The sequence below is a fragment of the Delphinapterus leucas genome, chromosome 6 (genome assembly GCF_059928025.1).
Source record: "Delphinapterus leucas isolate spDelLeu-1000000601 "Yukka" chromosome 6, BTC_Dleu_Yukka2, whole genome shotgun sequence".
Taxonomy (NCBI): Eukaryota; Metazoa; Chordata; class Mammalia; order Artiodactyla; family Monodontidae; genus Delphinapterus; species Delphinapterus leucas.
Genome location: NC_143134.1, coordinates 113,726,318 through 113,746,371, shown reverse-complemented (window position 1 = coordinate 113,746,371; position 20,054 = coordinate 113,726,318). Strand labels below are relative to the sequence as shown.

At 36.6% G+C, this 20,054-nt stretch overlaps 1 protein-coding gene across 8 annotated transcripts in view; it reads left to right on the top strand.

Moving 5' to 3' along the window:
* Window positions 1–20,054, top strand: part of DENND1A (DENN domain containing 1A) — a 530,720-nt gene that overhangs the window by 135,833 nt on the left and 374,833 nt on the right. For all 8 annotated transcript variants that reach the window (XM_030761610.2, XM_089913732.1, XM_089913734.1 and 5 more), the window contains one exon: window positions 3,249–3,292. In XM_030761610.2, the coding sequence (XP_030617470.1) occupies window positions 3,249–3,292 (44 nt within the window). The remainder of the gene's footprint in view (window positions 1–3,248; window positions 3,293–20,054) is intronic.

Below are 20,054 nucleotides of genomic sequence, written 5' to 3'. Positions count from 1 at the left end.
GTGAGAAGAAGTTTTGGAGCATTAGCAATTATAGTATTGGATAGTGGGTAAAGAAATAGATATATAAATATTAGATTGATGCACAGTTTTCCAGTGTATGTTATTTTCCATATAAAGATATAGAACATTTCATAAAATGTTACCAGACCATTTAAAACTCAAAGAAATGCAGCTGATGCAATGAAATACATAGAGTACTTGTAAAAACATACAGACACGAAAGTGGATTGCTGCCAGACAGAAAATTTAAAGGCGGTTTGCTGAACTGCAGGGTGCTAGGTTTTGTACATGTGCCATGCTGAAACTGTTAGTAAGGCGGGTGTTGTGTTGCTTGAGCAAAGCAGATTGTATTTGGACCTTTTTAACTCAGATGTTTCCAATGTCGATATTTTGGTGACATTATGGCATTATGATCGACTCAATGTGAAACATGATTTCAGCCTCCTGTGCAAAATAGACATTTTAAGAAAATTCATACAAATTATTTTTAGTTTTTGTATTAATTTTTACAAAATGGCTTTCATAGTTTTGTTAACTATCAGACTGGATCTTTGAGCTAATTGAATGGAACTTTATATAGGTTGGGCTTTGGTTTTAAAAAGCGTTGCCTTTTTTTTTTTTTGATGTTGCTTTTGAGAGTGTTAAAGACCCATGAAGTTTGCTTTTGTAAATCTCAGAGCCTTAAAGAAAGGGAATCAAAAGCTTTATGCTTGAATCATAGTAAATAATAATCCATGTATTATCTTGGAACATGATTTTGTTAAAATCTGGGAATCTCACTCTAGGGGTAGTCTTAGGGCAGTTGAAGGGATTTAGTTGATGAAGGTGTTTAGTTGATGTTGCCTACCACTGAGGCAGTGTTTAGGATGATAATCATGATGGTTTGAATGACCCCCATCTTGGGGTTCCATGGTCATCTTTACCTTCAGTGTATTAAAACAAGTTGATTTTTCTTTTCACCTATTTTCCTTCTCTTTTTTCAATTCTATGTTGTATATATGAATAAAATACATTTTTAAAATGACAAGTTAATTATTAATGTAGTTTCTTGTTAACAGTTGGTTTAGTTTGTTCAAGAGATTTAAAGACCTTTCCTTTCCCACTTACAAGCAAGAAACATTTTTTTAAATTGGATAATATACCACAAATTTTGGTTTCTGATATTCATCCCCTCAGAAAATGGTGATAAAAAATAGTCTTTGGTTTTATTCCCTCTTTATTTCCATTGGTATTTTGTAGTTCCCAAGAAGCAAACTATTGCAGGAAAGAGGACCTGATATTAAAGATTTATATGTGAGTCATTTCTGTGTGAAGTTTTCTGGGTAAAGAGTAATTGTTAACCACATGACAACTGGAAGAAAAAAAAAATAAGCCTTAGATTATTTTGCGGCTTTTCCAGCCTCTGTTTTACTGTGTCCCTCAGGGACTTAGAGCTGCATTTTTGTGGGGGGTGGGAGCAGGTCTCAGTATCAAATTTTAAATCCTAAAATACCAGTTATTTTGCTGGACAAAGTCATTTACATATGTGTTAGGAATCACAGCCACTGCCCTCTTTTTGGATCCTCTACCCCAACCCCACAGTACACTTTTAGAGGTTTGCTGGGCTCGTAGCTGTCTCTTTGCATCCTGCTGGCCTGCCCCCAGTTCCCCCGCCTAGACCTAGTGCTTTTCATGCCACACCATTAGCACCCTCTGGCCTCCTGTCACAAGAGGGCCAAGTCTTTGTGTGGTTTCAGCCCTTTAGGCCAGAGAGAATAGAAGCAACAGCTACTTCCTCTGACTTACCAGGGCAACCCTGCAAGATACTGCAGGAGGGATTATGCCTGAATTCTACTAGTCCCAGTCTAGACATGTCATTGGTCTCTTCCTAGTATTTGAAGATGAGGGTAAAGAAAGTCAACCAGAAGACACTTCAAGAGCCGAAGTAATCTACAGATAGTTTCAACTTTTCTGCACCACCCATTTTGGGAAGCTCTTCATTTGGTGTGACCTTTTGAATATTCCTACTTTTGTTATTAGTCTTGAGTTTTGAAAAATAATATCCATTGACTTCAATGACTTGAAAACTGGTATTTCTAAGATTTAAATGTAGTTTGTGAATAGGCCCATTATTTTCTCCCTTTTTGATTCTTTAACTGCAGAACAATTAACCGCATTTTTATCTTGTGGCATGGAGGGCTTTAACTTTTACATGGATTCACTTTCATGGAGAAGTAAACTGGTATTTTAAAGGATATATATGAAAACTGAGTAGTATATATTGTGATCACTGTGGTTGGGGACCTTCAAATATTGTGCTTTTCCACAGCCTTTTGCATTGATACATGATTTCTCAAATAGATATTATTCTGATCACTCTTCTTAATGTGCCTCTGAGGAACCAGATCTCTCTCTTATTAGAAAAGATTGAATGTTTTCCTAATCAATAGCAAGTGGAGTGCTAATAGCTTTTAATTAGTACACTTCTGTATTGACCTACAGACAATGCCATTGGATTATCTTGCAATTATGATTGAAGAATCAAGTGACCCCTTTCCTAATTCTATTTTAAACAGATGGTCATGAAAGGTATCTTCACCTATGTATTTTTATAGTTTCTGAGCAAGTCTAATTATGTTAGAACATAATATCTCATATCATGATATTTTGTTAACTCTGACAAGCTAAAAGTGTATTGTTTTCTTTTGAAGAAAACTTCATCTATTTTCAAGAGACCATAAGTATTTTGAGAAGGATATATTTTATTTTTAAAAGCAGGGAGTTTTGCATTTGTTCCTTGAAAGAATTCTTATCTGATCCTTCCCTCCACCCTGCCCTCTCCCCCACCCCACCCCGCCCAAACACACACAAGATCTGAAACTGGCCTTTAAGGTGGTTTATCAAGCCCACATCTGTAACTAGGTAAAGGAGGCCTCTGATAAGAAAAGTCAGGCAGGTTTCCGATTGACTTTCTCTGGAAAAATATATCGAGGGCAATTTGCAGCTGGCAAAATTTTTTGCATTAGGTAATAGTCTAAAGTTAACAGTAGTATCAGGTCTTTAAAATTTTTCTTTTTTATATTTCTGGAGGAGGGTAATGGGAGTGCCTTGCCGAGTCCTTCCTTCTGCTCATCAACATAGCAGCCTCAGCTGCCCCCCTTGGATCCCCTGCCAGGGCTGCTATCATCTTCTGATCAAATATTAATGTGTGATCCTCTGCTTGCTCACTAATCCAAAGCCAATTAATATTATCTGTCAATTATTTACAGATCCTGAGGTGCAGAGGCAATTCCCGGAGGACTACAGTGACCAGGTTCGGAATGCGTAATTAATTTTTTACATGACAAAATTTATTTCAGAGTCGTTCAACATATTATTACTGTTCTTTTTACTGAAAGAGATAAATGAATTTTTAGAACGGAAGAGAAACAGTAATTAGGAACCCAAGACAAAAAGTAAAACATATTGAAGTAGGATCGAAAATATTGGTGCTACATTTGGGGTGTTACCTTCAGGGGAAAAATGCACAGAAAGTAAGGAAGAAAACCTATCACAAATTTTACTTTTTATTTTGCTACAGTCTGCAGTTCATTAGCAAATCCTTTTTGGATTGCCTGTGAACTTTTTTTTTTTATGCTATTTAAGCAGGCAAGAGCCGGCGTAACAAAAAGGTAAGGATGGAAGTTTATAACATCTCCTGGAATTGGAAATAGATTATGAAACTGTGTTATGGTAGTCCTTGAAGGAGAAGATACACATGCGGGAATGGTCTTTAGGGTGAGGGTGGTTCTAATGATGGTAGTGAAAGTTGTTTGGCCAATTGGTCTTGCCATCTTGAATTTCCTGCATTCTGCAAACATGGAATGAATGGAGTAGAAGGAACTATTGTACTCACAAAATACTGCTGAAGTTCCAAAGCTGCTCTACTCTTTATAATTAGATCCAGGTTATACATTCTGGATTCCAGTTTCTGTCTTGAGAAATATTAGTAATGTTTTGTAGCTTTTTGGGGAACCTTACATTTTTAGTTCAAACATGCAATTTGGTATGCTTTTTTAAAGCAGTTTTGAAATAAAAGCATTCTTGATTATACAATAAAACAACTTTTTAAAGCCTTTCACATGTGGGATATTGTACATAATAAAAACATTTTTCTGAAGTACATTCATTTAATTTTGTATATTAAAAGAATGTCCTTGAATGAGGATAAGTACAATGGAATATAAATATCCAGTACAGTAGTAGTAACACCTTTGCAATGTGGCTTGCTGTATAGAGGGCAAGGTATCTGATACATCTTTAGGAATATAAGTGGATAATCAGGATAATGAGATGCTTTGTCATGAGATTTTACTGTACAAGAGCCCAAGAAAACTGGTATGGATTGCTTTGCATGTGATCTCAAGACTTTAAAATGAGATTTAACAAAAATAGTAATTTTCTCACTCTACCCCTTGCCTCATCTTCCAACAGGAGAGTTAAGATTTTTATCTTAACCTAAGTTGGTATGGGATTGAGCCCTTTGGATTTAATTTACACAATCCAAAGATTATAGGACCTTTTTATTAATGTTTTTTTTCTTTTGACAATGTTTAAAGGGTGGAAGATCTTAAAGTATTACTTAGAATAGACTTGAGGCCATAGCTCTTAAGAAAATCATTCTTTTAAAATATTGTTGTCTAGGTAAATAACCTTTGTGGTCCCATGATCTGAATTACCCAATGAGAAAAAATTATGTAGGAGAAAACTTAAAATAACATAGTTAACATCTGGGTTTATTCCTTTAAACATAGTTTCTTGCTATATCTGAAAATTTGTGAGCACCATGATCTTTTTTTTTTTTTTTTGGTGTAACTTTAAAAAAATTGCATGGTAATATGTTCATTAGCAAAAAGCAATTTAGGAAATAAAAATAAAGCAAAAATAAAAGAAAGAATGAAAAGAAAGAAACTACAAGTCATTGAAAGTTTACTACTCAGATAACTACTGTGACAATTTGGTGTTTATTTTTTCATGTTTAGTTCTTTGAGTATATATATGTGTTTATGTTTGGGTAGAGTATGTATATATACAGGTACTCCACATACAAACACGTGAAATATGAGATAGAAATAGAAATATAGATTATCATCAATTTTGTCACTGCATATAGAGCCCAGTTTACTGATTAAGTATTGTTGTGTTGTGAACTTAGTTCTCTTCACTTTAGTTAATGGATGATCTTACAAGTATTTATATACTGAAGTTGGAATTCAATTATAGTAGGAATCTAAAAAATAACTTTTAGCTATTTTAAAGTGCTCTTAGGATAGGCATTTGTTTTCTTTGTCTGGATCAGTGACTTAGTTTTGAAATTTGGAGGTTGATGCTCATAGGCTGGATGTAGACTTAGGAGGGTATGCACATCACTGCCTTATTTAGCATCTCTTCCAACTTGACACACAGTTTCCCTTCTTTACCACATATAACTCAAGAATGAAGGATGAATGAAAGCTCTACTTTGTTTGGAGAAGTTACCTCAAAATTCCAAGAAATTTAAGAGTTGATCTGTTAGTAAAGGAAATGAGACCTGCATATTTCTTACTTACATTTTTATAATTTGGATTCTGATCTTATGTGTTTTCCTTTTAGCATTTGTTGGATTATGCCAAATTATCTTTCCCTTTGGTGTGCTATTATAAAGGGATTCTTAGAAATATTTCTATTAAAACAAGCTTTAAATGCTGAATGTGTACTTAATCTAGACAACATTTCTAGTATTAAAACATTTATGATGCAATCCATAAGGAATATTTGAGATAATTCACCACAAAATATAGCACTTATTACTACACACACACACAACCCCCCCACCTCCCCAGTTTTTCTCCCCATTCGCTTAAACTACTAGTGCTTGTTTTTACATATAGTGTATTTCCCATGTACCAGCACACTTGATCAGAGACGCTTGCTGCTGCTAGATGTTTTATTCTGTGTGTTCTTTGTACCTTACAGTAAAAGAATCTGTCACAAATTATTGTGGCTCACTGCTTTAGAAACTGAGAAAAAAGGGAGGTTAGATTGACATCTGTGACTGAATAATGATGACCAGCCTTTTGGCTCTCCTTGAGCCACAAAGCTAGCACTGCCTTTAGAGTGGAAAAAGAAGTAAGAAGAAAGGGGAGGGATAAAAGAGAGTTACAAATCTGTGGTCCCAGAGATGTATTACTGTTGGGCCAGTTGTCTGTGTGGTATGATAATCCATTTTGATCTTCTCTGTCTTAATTGTCTGCTAAAGACAAATGGGCAGTAAAAGTTCATCAGTTTCATCTTTTTGCTTCTCGTTTAGAAGCAGAATAAATGATCCATCACTACAGAAGTAGCCTTTCTTTCTGACACGGAAGTAATGCAGACCCAACACGTTTTATTAAAATGTTTTTCCCTCATTATTTCAGTCCTCTCAGCTCTGATAGATCTTACTGTTTCATAAAAAATGTAATCTGAAATGTAAATAAGGGTCTTGATACAGAAGGAAGAAGTAATGAGCAGCCTGAGCCACATTTTCGGACTCTTGATTGTAATTACTGACAAAGTGATTTCTCTGTGCCCCATTTTTTTTTTCTTCCTTAAGTTGTCTGTGACACCCTCAGATTGCGATGACTTCTATGGTTTAAAACCATTAAATCACTGTAGCACTCAATATTTCATTTAAAATCTGGTAGGCCTGCTATCTTAAAACCTGAAAGTACAGGCTTTGTTAATTCCTGAAAGATATGCAATGCCTATGTTTTCTAAAAGGGAAAAACAAACAACAACAAAGGCAAAAGCAAGGTCTTTTCATAGTTCATATTATTTATTCATCTGCTTTTGTTTAATGTTTACCTAGTTTAAATACTAAAACATTAACATTGGTAGGATCCTGACTAGGAAAGGATCCTGCGTTTGAAAAAAACACCTCTAACAACTTACTTGTGAAATTTAAAATATTGTATCTCTCATAAGCGTAATCCGAATTAGTCTAAATCATTTTTTTAACGTTAAGATTACTAAATTACAGACACAATTTTCAAGTTACTTTGAGTTTGGTAGCTTAAACCAGATTCTTTTCATTCTCTTACTACAAGTTTAGATAATGTGGCTCTTAATAAAGCCTGTCTAATAGAAAATTTTTGTTAAAGAAGAACAGAATCACAATAATGTGTTTCTTTCATTTCTAGAAATGGTTTCTCAAAGATACCAACATGTCAATCTAGCATTAAAAATAAGAAAACAAAACATGAATATCTTTCCCTGCTGGAAACAGCCTTGTAATTAATTAAATGGATTTATAATTATTCTGTTATGTTTACTGTATTCATTCATAATTATGGAAATAAATGGTAAAACTTTATTCATTGTGATTAGTGCAGTTTTAATGAATATTAATTGAATTAAAGGAGAAAAGGATAAATTAATGTGTTAGCAAATTATGGTCACCACTCTCATCAAAACCCCATCTTTGGTTTCAAAACATGATTTTTCAGGTTAAAAAAGAGCCTTTAGTAATTATAACATGTAGTATGGGATACTTCAGAATAAAGATATAATAACATATCACAGAGATTTCCATAAATAGCCTTGTAATGTGTCAAGTACAATAGGCATTACACCTACCATTTAAAAATGCATTATTTATTATATGATTTACTTCTTGTACTAAAACATTAAGAATTAATAATTTGTTCTCACAATTGCACTTTTTGTAGCCTGTCTGTTCTAAGAGTGGCGATTAGAGTTTAGTGTGCTAGAAGTTGCTTCTCCACTGTGCTCATCTATATTTTGATGAAATATAGCAAGTGTCTTAGAGCTCTTTAACTAGAGGTCTGAACATACCCACCCGTTCCTGTACATGTAGATCACTGTTCAGAGCTGCAGGTAATTTTTCTTTCCACTGGCACTGAAACAGAGGTTATAATGAAACCAACAGTCTTTATGCATTTATAGAAACTATAAAAATTTTATGGAAATCTTTATATAGAAACCAACAGTGTTTCTTGTATAAGCTCTGTAAGCAATATAGAAACATGGTACATTGGGAAAAATAAAAAGGTGCCCTTTCTTTTATGGTTATATACGGTCTGTGTGATTTTTAAAATTTCACTATAGGCAGTTAAGCAAAGTGGGAGGACACGCATCACCTATATACTAAAAAGGAACAAAAATATGTTGCATAACGTAGGCTAATTGTGATGGAAATCGGCATTTCTGAGTTGCGTGTAATTGCTTAAATATGGAGTTTTCATTTGTTCATGCTTCAGGTATGCTCTAAAAAAAACATTTAAACTCAGTTATTCACAGTGTAACCTATGTAAGTGGATTGAAAGATTCTGATTTGAAAGACAATGGAGATAATATTTAATCAAGGCTCCCTATTTGCTTGTTGGTGATTGCCTCCTTCTTTTAGTGAGCAGCTGTGTATGGAGACTTGCAAGTTACTTTCTTCAAAATCTTGATAATCCAGAGACTAAACATTTCTATTCAAAACTTGTTCATGTCCTGATGCATTGAAAGAATACTGTCTAATAGGAAAATTACAGATATAATCCACAGCTCGTACATTTTTTTGTTACTGTGAAAGGAAGCTTCATTGCACCAACATTGTGTAATATGACGTACATGTACAATATTTGCACAAAATGGAAAACAAATGATAAAATTTGATTTTCCCATTATTGTCAGGCAGAGAAACATAAGCAGCAGTGTACCTGGTCTGTATAAAGTGTGACATTGATTCCACAAAGTTTCCACCAGTCTTTCTATAGTGACTTGTCTAAGCCATAGAATCTTCAAGTTGGAATTGAAAATTTGGGTTTGTGGGTTTTTGGGCCATGCATTCACCAAGCTCACAAAGAATGGAATTGGACCTGGGTGTATCCTGTTCCTCTTGGAAACTTTTGAGCTTTCTTTTTTTTCCCCATTCTTCTCCAAAGTAGGTGCTGTCATGCTTCCAGCCTACTCATGCAATCCGTTCAGATTTGATCCACTTTAAATGGTGAAGTCAAGTTTGGTTCTGGAAACTTTTCATGACACCATATGACATGGAACAGAATTTGTCATTTCATTTGAATATTATCCAAAGGATTTATTTATATAAGGTTCAAATGGGTCACCATTTAAAATGGCTCCACAACCCAGCCTTAAAAAGACTAACTTATAAGTGGCTAAACTTTCTGGGTTTCTTTCCCCCTTATGTCTGTTTTTGGTGGCAGAAACTGTTGGAGACTAGATATGATTTTGTGCATTAATTGCGTGAGAGTTTAATAAGTGTAATGTCTGCAGAGTATGAGCTGGATACCATACCAGGTAAAGATGAAGGAAGATATAGAAGATTTCATCTCCCCCTTGAAAGACCTTACTGTCTGCTAGGCTACAAAAGTAATACATGTTCAGGTTGTTTCAATAGCTTGAAGAACAACGGCAAGGCCAGAAATTGGGGATATCTCTTTGAAAACTAGGACCTTTGGGTAGTGATACCACAATGTAATCACATTTCTGCAATTTCTTGTTTTTTTTGTTGTGAAGCCATAGAAGTTAGTAAGTTAGCCAGAGTGGTACAGAGAAACCCAAGTGGAAAGTCTTGGGGCTGCCTTTAAAGAAGATCATCTTTTAAGTCTGTTTTAGATGTGTGCTTTTCTAAAAGTCACTGTTGATTCATGGATTTTTTTGAAACCTCTTGCTCAAAAAGGTCAGTTTCCATATTTCTTAGTAACTTGTCAGTCTGGGATTGTAGGTAGAAATGTAATTTTCTCATCCACAGATAGAAACTCTTTAATTTCTTCAGACCCTAAAACCTGGGAGGTGACTGTTTAGTGTAATGGCAACAAAGCACCCTGCTGAAGCCGCTTTCTTCAAGTAGTGGGTCAGTATCCACAGTTGCAACCAAATGTAGCCATTTTGACGGACCACATTACAGATTCAAAGATTTTCATTGATAGATTGCAGATGTATAAATGCATCCCAGATTAAATGTCTACTTCCTTTTATATGTTTAAAAGTGTCCCATTCTTGATGATTGGCTTGTTTAAATGTTTTTTAAGTTACAGGCTCATGGATGGGGAAAAATAATCCTAAAAAATAATCTATCACGGGTTGCCTCTTATTTCTCCCTCTGCTGTTACAAGTCAAATTTATCACGTTGGATGAATGCTTTTCAAGTGTTTGCTGAAGAAAAACCACTTTGTATATAATAGATGCTATTCTGTCATATCTATATCTTTCATTCCCTCCCATCCCCATTTCCAGAAAAGGGTGAATTTAAGAATGGGATGGGGGGCTTCCCTGGTGGCGCAGTGGTTGATAGTCCGCCTGCCGATGCAGGGGACGCGGGTTCGTGCCCCGGTCCGGGAAGATCCCACATGCCGCGGAGCGGCTGGGCCCGTGAGCCACGGCCGCTGAGCCTGCGCGTCCGGAGCCTGTGCTCCGCAACGGGAGAGGCCACAGCAGTGAGAGGCCCGCCTACCGCAAAAAAAAAAAAAAAAAAAAAAAGCCAGTCCAACCCCATCCCATTCTTTTTTTTTTTTTTGCGGTAGGCGGGCCTCTCACTGCTGTGGCCTCTCCCGTTGCGGAGCACAGGCTCCGGACGCGCAGGCTCAGCGGCCGTGGCTCACGGGCCCAGCCGCTCCGCGGCATGTGGGATCTTCCCGGACCGGGGCACGAACCCGCGTCCCCTGCATCGGCAGGCGGACTATCAACCACTGCGCCACCAGGGAAGCCCTGGACTGGCTTCTTAATGAAACTGTATTTCAAAACCTTAAACATTTAGCCAAACTCAGTTGAAAAAGTGATAAATTTTCTGATTTAAGGCTCTTCTTTTGAGTTGAAGATTTCTTCCCAATTTGGTCACTTCCCAGCTGTTACAGTTATATAGAAGGAACCCATTAAAAAGACAAATTCTTTTTGAGCTGTTCTTTCTGAAGGCATGCCAGGCTATAGAGCTATGTTGTACTACTACCTACTTGAATCTGACTCTAGGAAATGGAAGTAGGCAATCCCTATTTATACATTCTTATTAGAAGTGTTCTCCTGGTTTTATTCTGGCTCCAAAAAAGCCCTGGTAAATTTTAGACATCTCTGAATACTACTGGATGGTCTTTTTTCTGGTGAGTTACTCAGTGATGATAACTAAGTGGACTGTGGCTGCTTTTGAGAGCTGTAGTCTGAGTCTTAACTTTAACCTCATTTAATCAGTCTCTGTTGCTTGTTTGGATGGATCTGCAAGTCTGCAGTCATCAAGCCCTTGCCCTGTTCATTATCCCTCCTAAATTGCTCTCTAGTCTGTCCTAGTCTGCTATTTCCCTCTGCATTCATACTCTCAGCTTCTCTCCTGTGGAGTTTTCCTAATGACCTGCAGCCTAATGACCTTGTAATCACTACATTCTATAAGATGACCAGAGATGTCTTTCTAAAACCTAAATCAAATCACACCATTTCTCTTAAGTCAAAACTCCTGATGGTTCCCTGGTGCCTTCAAGATCTACTGCAAATTTCTTTACTTGGATTTGAGGCCCATCACAGTCTGTCCTTGCCCCAACCTCCAGCCTGGTTTCCTACCACTTCCCTTCATAACCAGACATAGAATGTCTATTTCCCAGCATGATTAGCTCTCTCCCACCTCTATATTTTTGCCCAAGATGGTTTTTTTCTTTTTGTTTTTTTTTGGGTGTTGCTACTATTTATTTATTTATTTATTTTTCACATGTTTATTGGAGTATAAATGCTCTACAATGTTGTGTTAGTCATCACTAATCATTAGAGAAATGCAAATCAAAACCACAATGAGGTATCACCTCACACCAGTCAGAATGGCCATCATCAAAAAATCGAGAAACAATAAATGCTGGAGAGGGTGTGGAGAAAGGGGGCCCATCCTGCACTCTTGGTGGGAATGTAAATTGATACAACCACTATGGAGACCAGTGTGGAGATTCCTTAAAAAACTAAAAATAGAGCTACCATATGACCCAGCAAGTCCAAGATGTTTTTATGGTTAAAATGCCTTCCTCAGTTCCCCCTCCCACCCAATATACTTCTTTTCAGCATTAAATGCCCTGCTTATATCCCTTCCTCTGTGAAACTTGCCCTGACTGAATTAGTCACTCTATCCTCAGCACTTGGAGAGCACTTGGAGCATTGACTCCTTACATTGTATTGTTTATTTACTATGAGCTCTTCAAGTACAGGAATGACTATAATCAGTGTTACTGGCTCTTCTCAGCAGCTAGGATAAATTAGGGGCCAGTGAATGATTGTGAATATAAAGTATGTAATACACAGACATAATTGCTAAGGAGTTCAGATTCCAGAAAGGATAGTACAGAGCATGGCCTTTGGAGCCAGACTGGGTTTGAATTCCAGCTCTGTCATTTACTGGGATTTACCTCTTTGGGGTTTCATTTTCTCACCGGTAAACTAGATATAATCATAGTAAAGATATCATAGGATTCTTGTGAGGTTTAAGTGATTTTAAATGTGTAGAGTGCTCAGAATAATACCTGGCATTTAATAATAACCAATTATTATAGAGTGCCTACTATTTTTAGGGGGTAGATTCAAGGTAGCAGGGTAACCTGGTTTTGGTGCTTTTGTTTTATCAGGTATTAGGACTATGTGTGATAAATTTGCCTCTAGAATTTCAGACTGATCCTAGGAAGAATTCTGAAAAATCTTTTCTTTCTAAGCCCACACTGTTCTACAGCAAAATTTAGAGAAGTCACATAGGTAAGAGAAATTTGTCAAGTAAAGATGAAGAGATAACCAGAAACAGTTTCTGAATATTTATGTTCTATAATGTATGGAAAATATGGAAACTCTTTAAATGGTGATGAAGGGATTTTGAATAACTAATTACGTTTATTTCTGTTGTGAAAGCTGTATTGAGACTTTCCATTTTCAAAACCTCAGAATTTAGTAATGGGTCCCACTGTCCTTGTAAATTAGCCTTTTTGGTTGCATGTAGTACTTTTTATTATTGTGTTAACTTTCATTTTAAAAATATATGCAGTAGAGTTAAGATTCCTCTAGCTACCATAATTTCAAACTGTCTAACTGACTGAAACTGTCAGTTTCAGATTTCAAATGTGAGATAACATGAAGCCCAGACTTTGAACTATGTATGTATATGTGTGTGTGTGTGTGTGTGTGTGTGTGTGTGTGTGGGTAGAAATGGAAAGGATAATTAAGATTGTTTTTAAATAAAATTGAGCTTACCAAAAATCATTTACTTTCATATCAACCTTGTGAAATATATAATATTGTTTCACATTGCTTTTATTCCTGGAATATTTTTATGTAATATTTTATACTTTTATTTATATAATATTCTAAGTATTATTAAATATTAGATATTTATATAATATTTTAAATATGTAGTCTGCTTGTCTAGTAAATGCTGACCCAACTCTCAAAAGTCAGCTCAAATGTCACCAGCTCTGAGGAGTCTTTGATATCTCCTGGGTAGACCTGACAGTGCCTGCCTTTTTTCCTTGACCATGCTTTCAGAAACCTTAAAACCCGTTATTACACATACTTGTTTATGTATCCTTTCTCTCTCCCAGGCAGAAAGTCAGGGATTCTTTCCTGCTACATGTCCACATCTGTAGGACCTGGTACTGTACATGGATGCTAATAGGCCAAATATTTGATATATAATAATAAACAACCAAATAGTGTTCACACTGTGATCTTTGGGCTCAGAATTTGAACAAAGTAGGACAAACCAAAACATACCTTTATTAAATCTCACCTTGCCTAACAGAGAGGAATTTAAGATTCTTATATTTGAGTATATTTCAAACATGATGCCTCGTTAGTAACATCTAGTTTTAGAAGTGTCAGCAGTAATTGATAAGAACATTATTTCTATTAGAGAACTCTTCCAACCTGCCAGATACTTATCATTCCTAGAGATCTAAACCCCTGGTAAATTGAGAAATATTTTTGCATTTTTAAAATGTATCTGTTATAATAAACAGATTTAATGGCAGCTAAAATACTTTTCATTATTCACTTATTTCTTAACAAATATCATCCCCTCTAAAAATTCTAAGTGCCTTTTTTTGGGTATGTTTGGCCAAAAGAATAGTAGAAGGCAAGTATCCCCATGTTATATGAGATTTGGCTTTGGAAATGTTACTTTGGGCAAAGGCTTTACTTTTTCAGCATCATTTTTTTTCACCTATAAAACAAGGAAGTAATGAGGATTTTGTAGGAGAATTAGGCATGATGTGTACACAATACCTGCATTAGTCTAGTTTAATAAATGTTTTCTAATGTAGCGTGAGGAAAATGAAGCAAACGGAAGATTTTGCCGTTTCCATGTCATTGTTGATGTGTCTAGTATTGCACTAAGCCCTAGAATGTAGATAACTCCTTAATGTGGATAAAGAGCCTGGAGTCAAGAGATAAAAACTAACTCTTCTAACACCACTCCCCAGTTTCCCATTACAAGGCAGATGGAACATCTGTTTGTTCTTTCAGTACCCTTCAGACAAGCCATGGTTTTCCCTCTCTCTAAGACTAATGACCATAGTATCCAATCCAGGACACTTGTGAGAGCAAAAGGGGGCACCATGATTACACAGAGATAATGAGCATAACCAGGATGTTCTGGGCAAGCTGGCACATAACGTTACCCTAACCTAAGACCTTTTGATACAACAAAAATCTTTTACTCCACTGCTGCAATTGGAAAGCAAGGTGGGAAGAGCTTGAGCTCCTAGGAGAATGAAGTTGGGTTTGAATCTTAGCTTTTCCATCACTATCTATTTCCAATTAGGCAAGCTACTTCACCATTCTACCTGAAAGTAATTTTACTTGGCTTTCAAAGCCTCAGTTCATGTGTAAGAGGGTGATAATATCAACATCAGATTACTGGTAGGATCACTGAATATATGTAAAGCTTCTAGCACAGGATGTGACACTTATTAGCTGCTTTGTCAGTCTCCTTCCACTTGTCACTTAAGCCCCTCCAGAGTATTTGGGAAACAAAATACAGGCTGAAACAGAAGAAACGTAGGTAAATCAATTAGATACCTTAAATTGTATATATAATTCTTAGCTTTTAAGTCATAAATGGTAAACCCTTGACAGGAATGACTAATATTACATTTATACAGACTTTAATAGTTTTCTCTATTCCTTTCATTTTCTACATCAAGAATAAATATTGATTCTCTGACAAACTCAATTCTCCTTTGGTCCATGTGGTCTCCCTGCTTTCCTATGAAGATTAAACAAGAAGACATGTAGACTGTTAGGTTCTGAAGAGAGATTTAAGCTGGTCCTATTCAAATCTATTACAGTCCCTATGTTGCTGTCTTCAACCACAACCCCTCTCCCTGCTGCCAGGGTTATTATTAAGGCTCCTGTGTGAGGCTCCTCCTCCATCTCAGTGGCCTGACAGGCATCCAGTTGTGTGTCTGTCCCTTCCTGTGGAAACGGAGGGTCTTGAGATCTATGGACAGTCTGATGATAGGAATGACGGCAATAGGAGTAGCATGGGAATTCAGGAGACAAGAGGAGCTCAGTGAGAATAGCTTCTGAATCCCCCTGGAATCTAGAAGACTTGGGAGTAGATAGCGGGGTTAGGAAATGACATGCAAGTGGGATGCAAAAGATTCAAACCCTCCTAGTGACTTCCAGTGCACAAGAATCAAGTCCAGACTCCTTAACATGCCCTCTAAGGCCACATGTGATTTGGCCTCTGCCAACCTGTCTAACCCCATCTTCTGCCACTCTCTCCTTTGCCTCCTCTGATCCAACATGCCAGGCTTATTTTAGTTCTTTGAATGTGCCAAGGGCTGTTGTTCAGTGGCCCTTGCTCATGCTGTTATTTATTTACTTATTTTTGGCCTTCTTCTCCCTATCCCTCTTGCAATCTTTGGCTGGTAAACACCTGCTCATTCCTCAAGTCTCAGCTCAAAATGTCGCTTCCTGAGATGCCTTTCTTGACCCTTCCATCTAAATTCAGGCCCCTGTCTTTTTGTCTTAGAGCACCTTCTTCTGTTCTTTCACAGCTTCTGTCACAGTTGCAACAATGTATTAGTGTATTCCTTTGCATAGCATCTGTCTTTCAACTAGATCAAAAACTCCATGCAGACAGGGTCTTTAGCACATTGTCTGGTACTAAATATATTATCTTGCCTAGGGAAATGTATCGGTTTTCTTTTCTAAGATGACTTGGAAATATTCTTGATTTCTGGGGCTTCCTTGTCTCCTTCCTTGTTAATTGACACTTGGGAAGGTTTCTCCAGAGTTATTTTGAAATTCAACAACCACAGGAAATATTTGAATCAAAGTCACATGAATGGATCATCTGTCCCCCAGCAAGTGTTAGTAGTGAGATTCTTTCTTGTTCTGATGGTGTGAAAGAGATTAGCAGGCAGCAGCTTACCAGGACCTAGATGGTACATCTGGATTTTCGACATGTTGCGCTTGGTAACTATGGGACATGGGGCAGAACTGTCAAAAGGCAGTTGGAATGGGCGCCCGGAGCTGGAGAGGTAGTTTATAAATGAAGATTTGAATTTGAGTCATTTACACAGTGATGGTAATTGAAATTAAAGTATAAGTAGACTATGTTAATGGAGGAGGATACAGAGAGAGAGGAAGGAAGATAAATTCCTGGGAATACATATAAGGGAAAGGAGTTGGGGGGGCAGAAATTGAGGAGTGAGAGAGGCAGGAAGAGGCCCTTCTACATCTAACAGAACGTTGGGTGTACATATAACGTATTTGAGTGAATGTGGTGAGGAAAGCACCAGAAAAAGCTTTCTTCTCTTTTAATATTGCTTTTTAAAATATTGTAAACAATGGAATCACTTTGCTGTACAGCAGGAATTAACACAACATTGTAAATCAACTATACTTCAGTAAAATAAAATTTAAAAATATTATAAACAAAATAACTCTCAAATTGAAGAGCTCTTGAGAATCCAGAGAGCATGATTTATCTGTCAAGAAAACTCCTGGACCTAAACTGTAGTAGTGAACTGTTAATATAAGAAGGAATTTTTTCTCTGAAGAGTCCATGCCACAAAACAGCTGTGAATTCTGAGTAGTGGAAATATGTTTTCTTTTTAATTCTTTGTATTATTTTGTATTTTAAGTAATTTTTCCGAAAGAGAGTATGCAATAGACATTTGGCCATTTAGCAATAATCATGTGTGAATTGTTGGATCACCAGAGAACCAACATGATTGACATTGTCATTTTACCTTTCAGGAATTTCTAAATTTGAGTTTTGGGGTGTTCGTGAGTTTGTTTGGGTAATGGTGTGTGACCAGCTCCTTGACACTCTAGATCAGAGGTTGGGGCTGGTTTTTTGTGGCCTTTGAGCTAAGGTGATTTTTATCTTTTTTGAAGAGTTGGGAAAAAAAAAACAAACCAGAAGAATCTGTGACAGAGACCATAAGTGGCCCACAAAGCCTAAAATATTTACTACCTGATCCTTTATAGAAAAAGTTTGCTGAGTCTTTCTTTAGTTTGTAAGTTGTGTATGAAATAAACCAAAAATTTCATAAGAAAACCTCAAATGATGACTGCAGTTCCAGAATGTCTTACATGTCTTAAGGCTTTTCTTTTAAATAGTGACTTAGCTGTTAAATTATGAGAGCACATTTTCTTTGGTGATATATGAACTTGATTGATTGAAGACTGCCTTATGTGACTTGACAGTATGGTCAGAGGCCTTCTGTACTGTATGGTTTATCACAGAATAGTTCTGGAAAATGTTTAAACCTATTTCGGTTGTGTTTAGTTTATCCCAGGCAGCCTCAGGTAAACACTAGCATTGACGTGTTGGAGCAAGATATGTAAAGTGAAATAAAACATATATGCGGAATTGAATTATTTTCTTTGTATTTTGCTGGCCCTCTGAAGAGACATTTTCTAGCTGCAAAAGAGTAAAATCTTTGAGTATTAGATTTTAGAAAACTATTTGAATTGTATACTTTTTTATATCAATAGTGTTTCATATCACTTGCCTTCTGTCTTTGTAATGAGATGTCGTCGATCTATTCTGTTCTGAGTATAAATTTCCTCAGTTCTTGAATCCTCCTGATATTGTTCCATCAGAATTTGCAAGTTGTGGGAAATAAAAGTTGATTATGAAACAGTTCTGTAATTGGAAATGACTGTGAACCGAGGCCCTGTCTAATCAATTGCTAAATAATTCCCTCTCAAAAGTGGATTTGATATTTACATTTTGATTTTCATATTCTGCTCACAGTGTTTGTTGACAGTGTCTGACATCCCCTGCCACTGGATAAATAAAGCCTATTATTTCCTTTTTAACATTTTAAGTGATTACTCTCATACAAGAGCTAAGGTTAAGTATATTATCAAGCTATCATCCTGTCTATTTGAAGAAGCTGGGAATCTTGATTAATATGCCTTGTTAACTGATGATTTCAGTTCCATACTGGTAGTGCTAGAATAATTTGTATAAACCAAGCAGTACAGATTCCTTATTTTAGCACTAAGACTTACAAAGGCTTCTTTTAGCAGCCTTTAATTTTGTACCTTTGTATGTGACATAGCCTGTGGCTGTGATAGCTACTGTGAATCTCCAGTTGTTTGGGGATGAAAGGAGGAGGCAGCTGGAAACTCGGTAGCTGCATCTAGCTGTCTACCTAGAGAAGGCCTTGATTTCAAGTTTATCTAAACAAGCTCGACTAATCCCAACTATCTAGGGGGATCCACTGTCAAAACAAGCAGCGTGGCCCTGAGGCAAACACAGCTATACAGAAATGAAGGCTGGGGCTTCCAATACTCTGATGACTGCATACTGGAGGCTTTTTTCCCCCCTGAAAGAGGGTAAGAGAGGTAGAATTTGCATAATGCCTTTTCATTGGAAACTTTTGGAAGGCTGACAGACCTCCAGCTTATAGATCTGTAGCCACAATACATAGTCTATAGGAGAATCCTTGAATGACCTAACCATATTGAAAGGAAATATAAAAGCGTCCAAGTATAGCCAAGTGAGAGAGGAAAAGAGGCTGATGCATTGTCTAACATCTGCTGTACTTCTCGTTAGTTTTGTTCTTTGCTATTCTGTGTGGACTTTGGAGAAGCCTAAGACAGCCTAACATGAATCCTATAATCTTCCTTCTGAATATTTATGTAGCGTGCCAGCTTCTAAGCTGTCCTTTGCGTTTTCCTACTTCCCCCTCATTTTCATGCTCTCAAATGAGGCCAACATTTCAAAAGCTAAATAAATGTTTGTGAATGTTTATAAAAGATTTGCATAAATTTGTCCTTGTCTGACAAAGATCACTTTTTTCTTATGCCAGTTCTGAAAAAAATTTTTTTAAGGTTTTGGTGCTTGTCTTGACAACAAAGTCCTGCATCCCAGAACAATGATTGCTGATTAAGTGGGTATGCAATTGTGATTGAATAGGCTTTCAAGATACTGGGTAAAAAGGCCTATCATCTGAAGGCTGAATTATAGAATTTAGAAAATGTTATCAGAAGTACACATTTAAATCTATTTTTTTGGTACCATATCATTAGGTTAGACAAAGGGTTCTTACAAGTTAAAGTATAACTACCCACGGTTTTAAAAATCCACTGTATAAATTTTAATAGTTAGAATGTTTCAGTAACTCAGAATGTCACTTTTCTTTCCTGTGGTTGAACATATTTAAAAATAACTGTTAGACCTTTAGGGAAACTGTAAGGCTACCAGTTGTACGTGTTAATATGGTTATTGGGATGGTAATCAGAGGAAATATACCAGGCAGTCCTTTAAGATATCTGAATGTACAATCATACCTTGAGAAAATATAAACTACATGGAATATGTGTTAAGGCTTAATTATAGGACACACACACACACACACACACACAGAGCCCAGATACTCATGCCGCCGATGTGTTTGCTGAATTCATTTATTTTTTAAAATTAGAATGGATTTTGTGGGGTGGCAAGGGATGTTGTGGGTAGAGGTGCTAATTTAGTTCAGAGATATTCGAAGATTGGCAGGAGAGAGAGGTAACAGCCAGTTCTGTTAGTCCTTTGGTTGTATTGGTTTAGAGGTTTAAGTTGTCATTAAGGCACA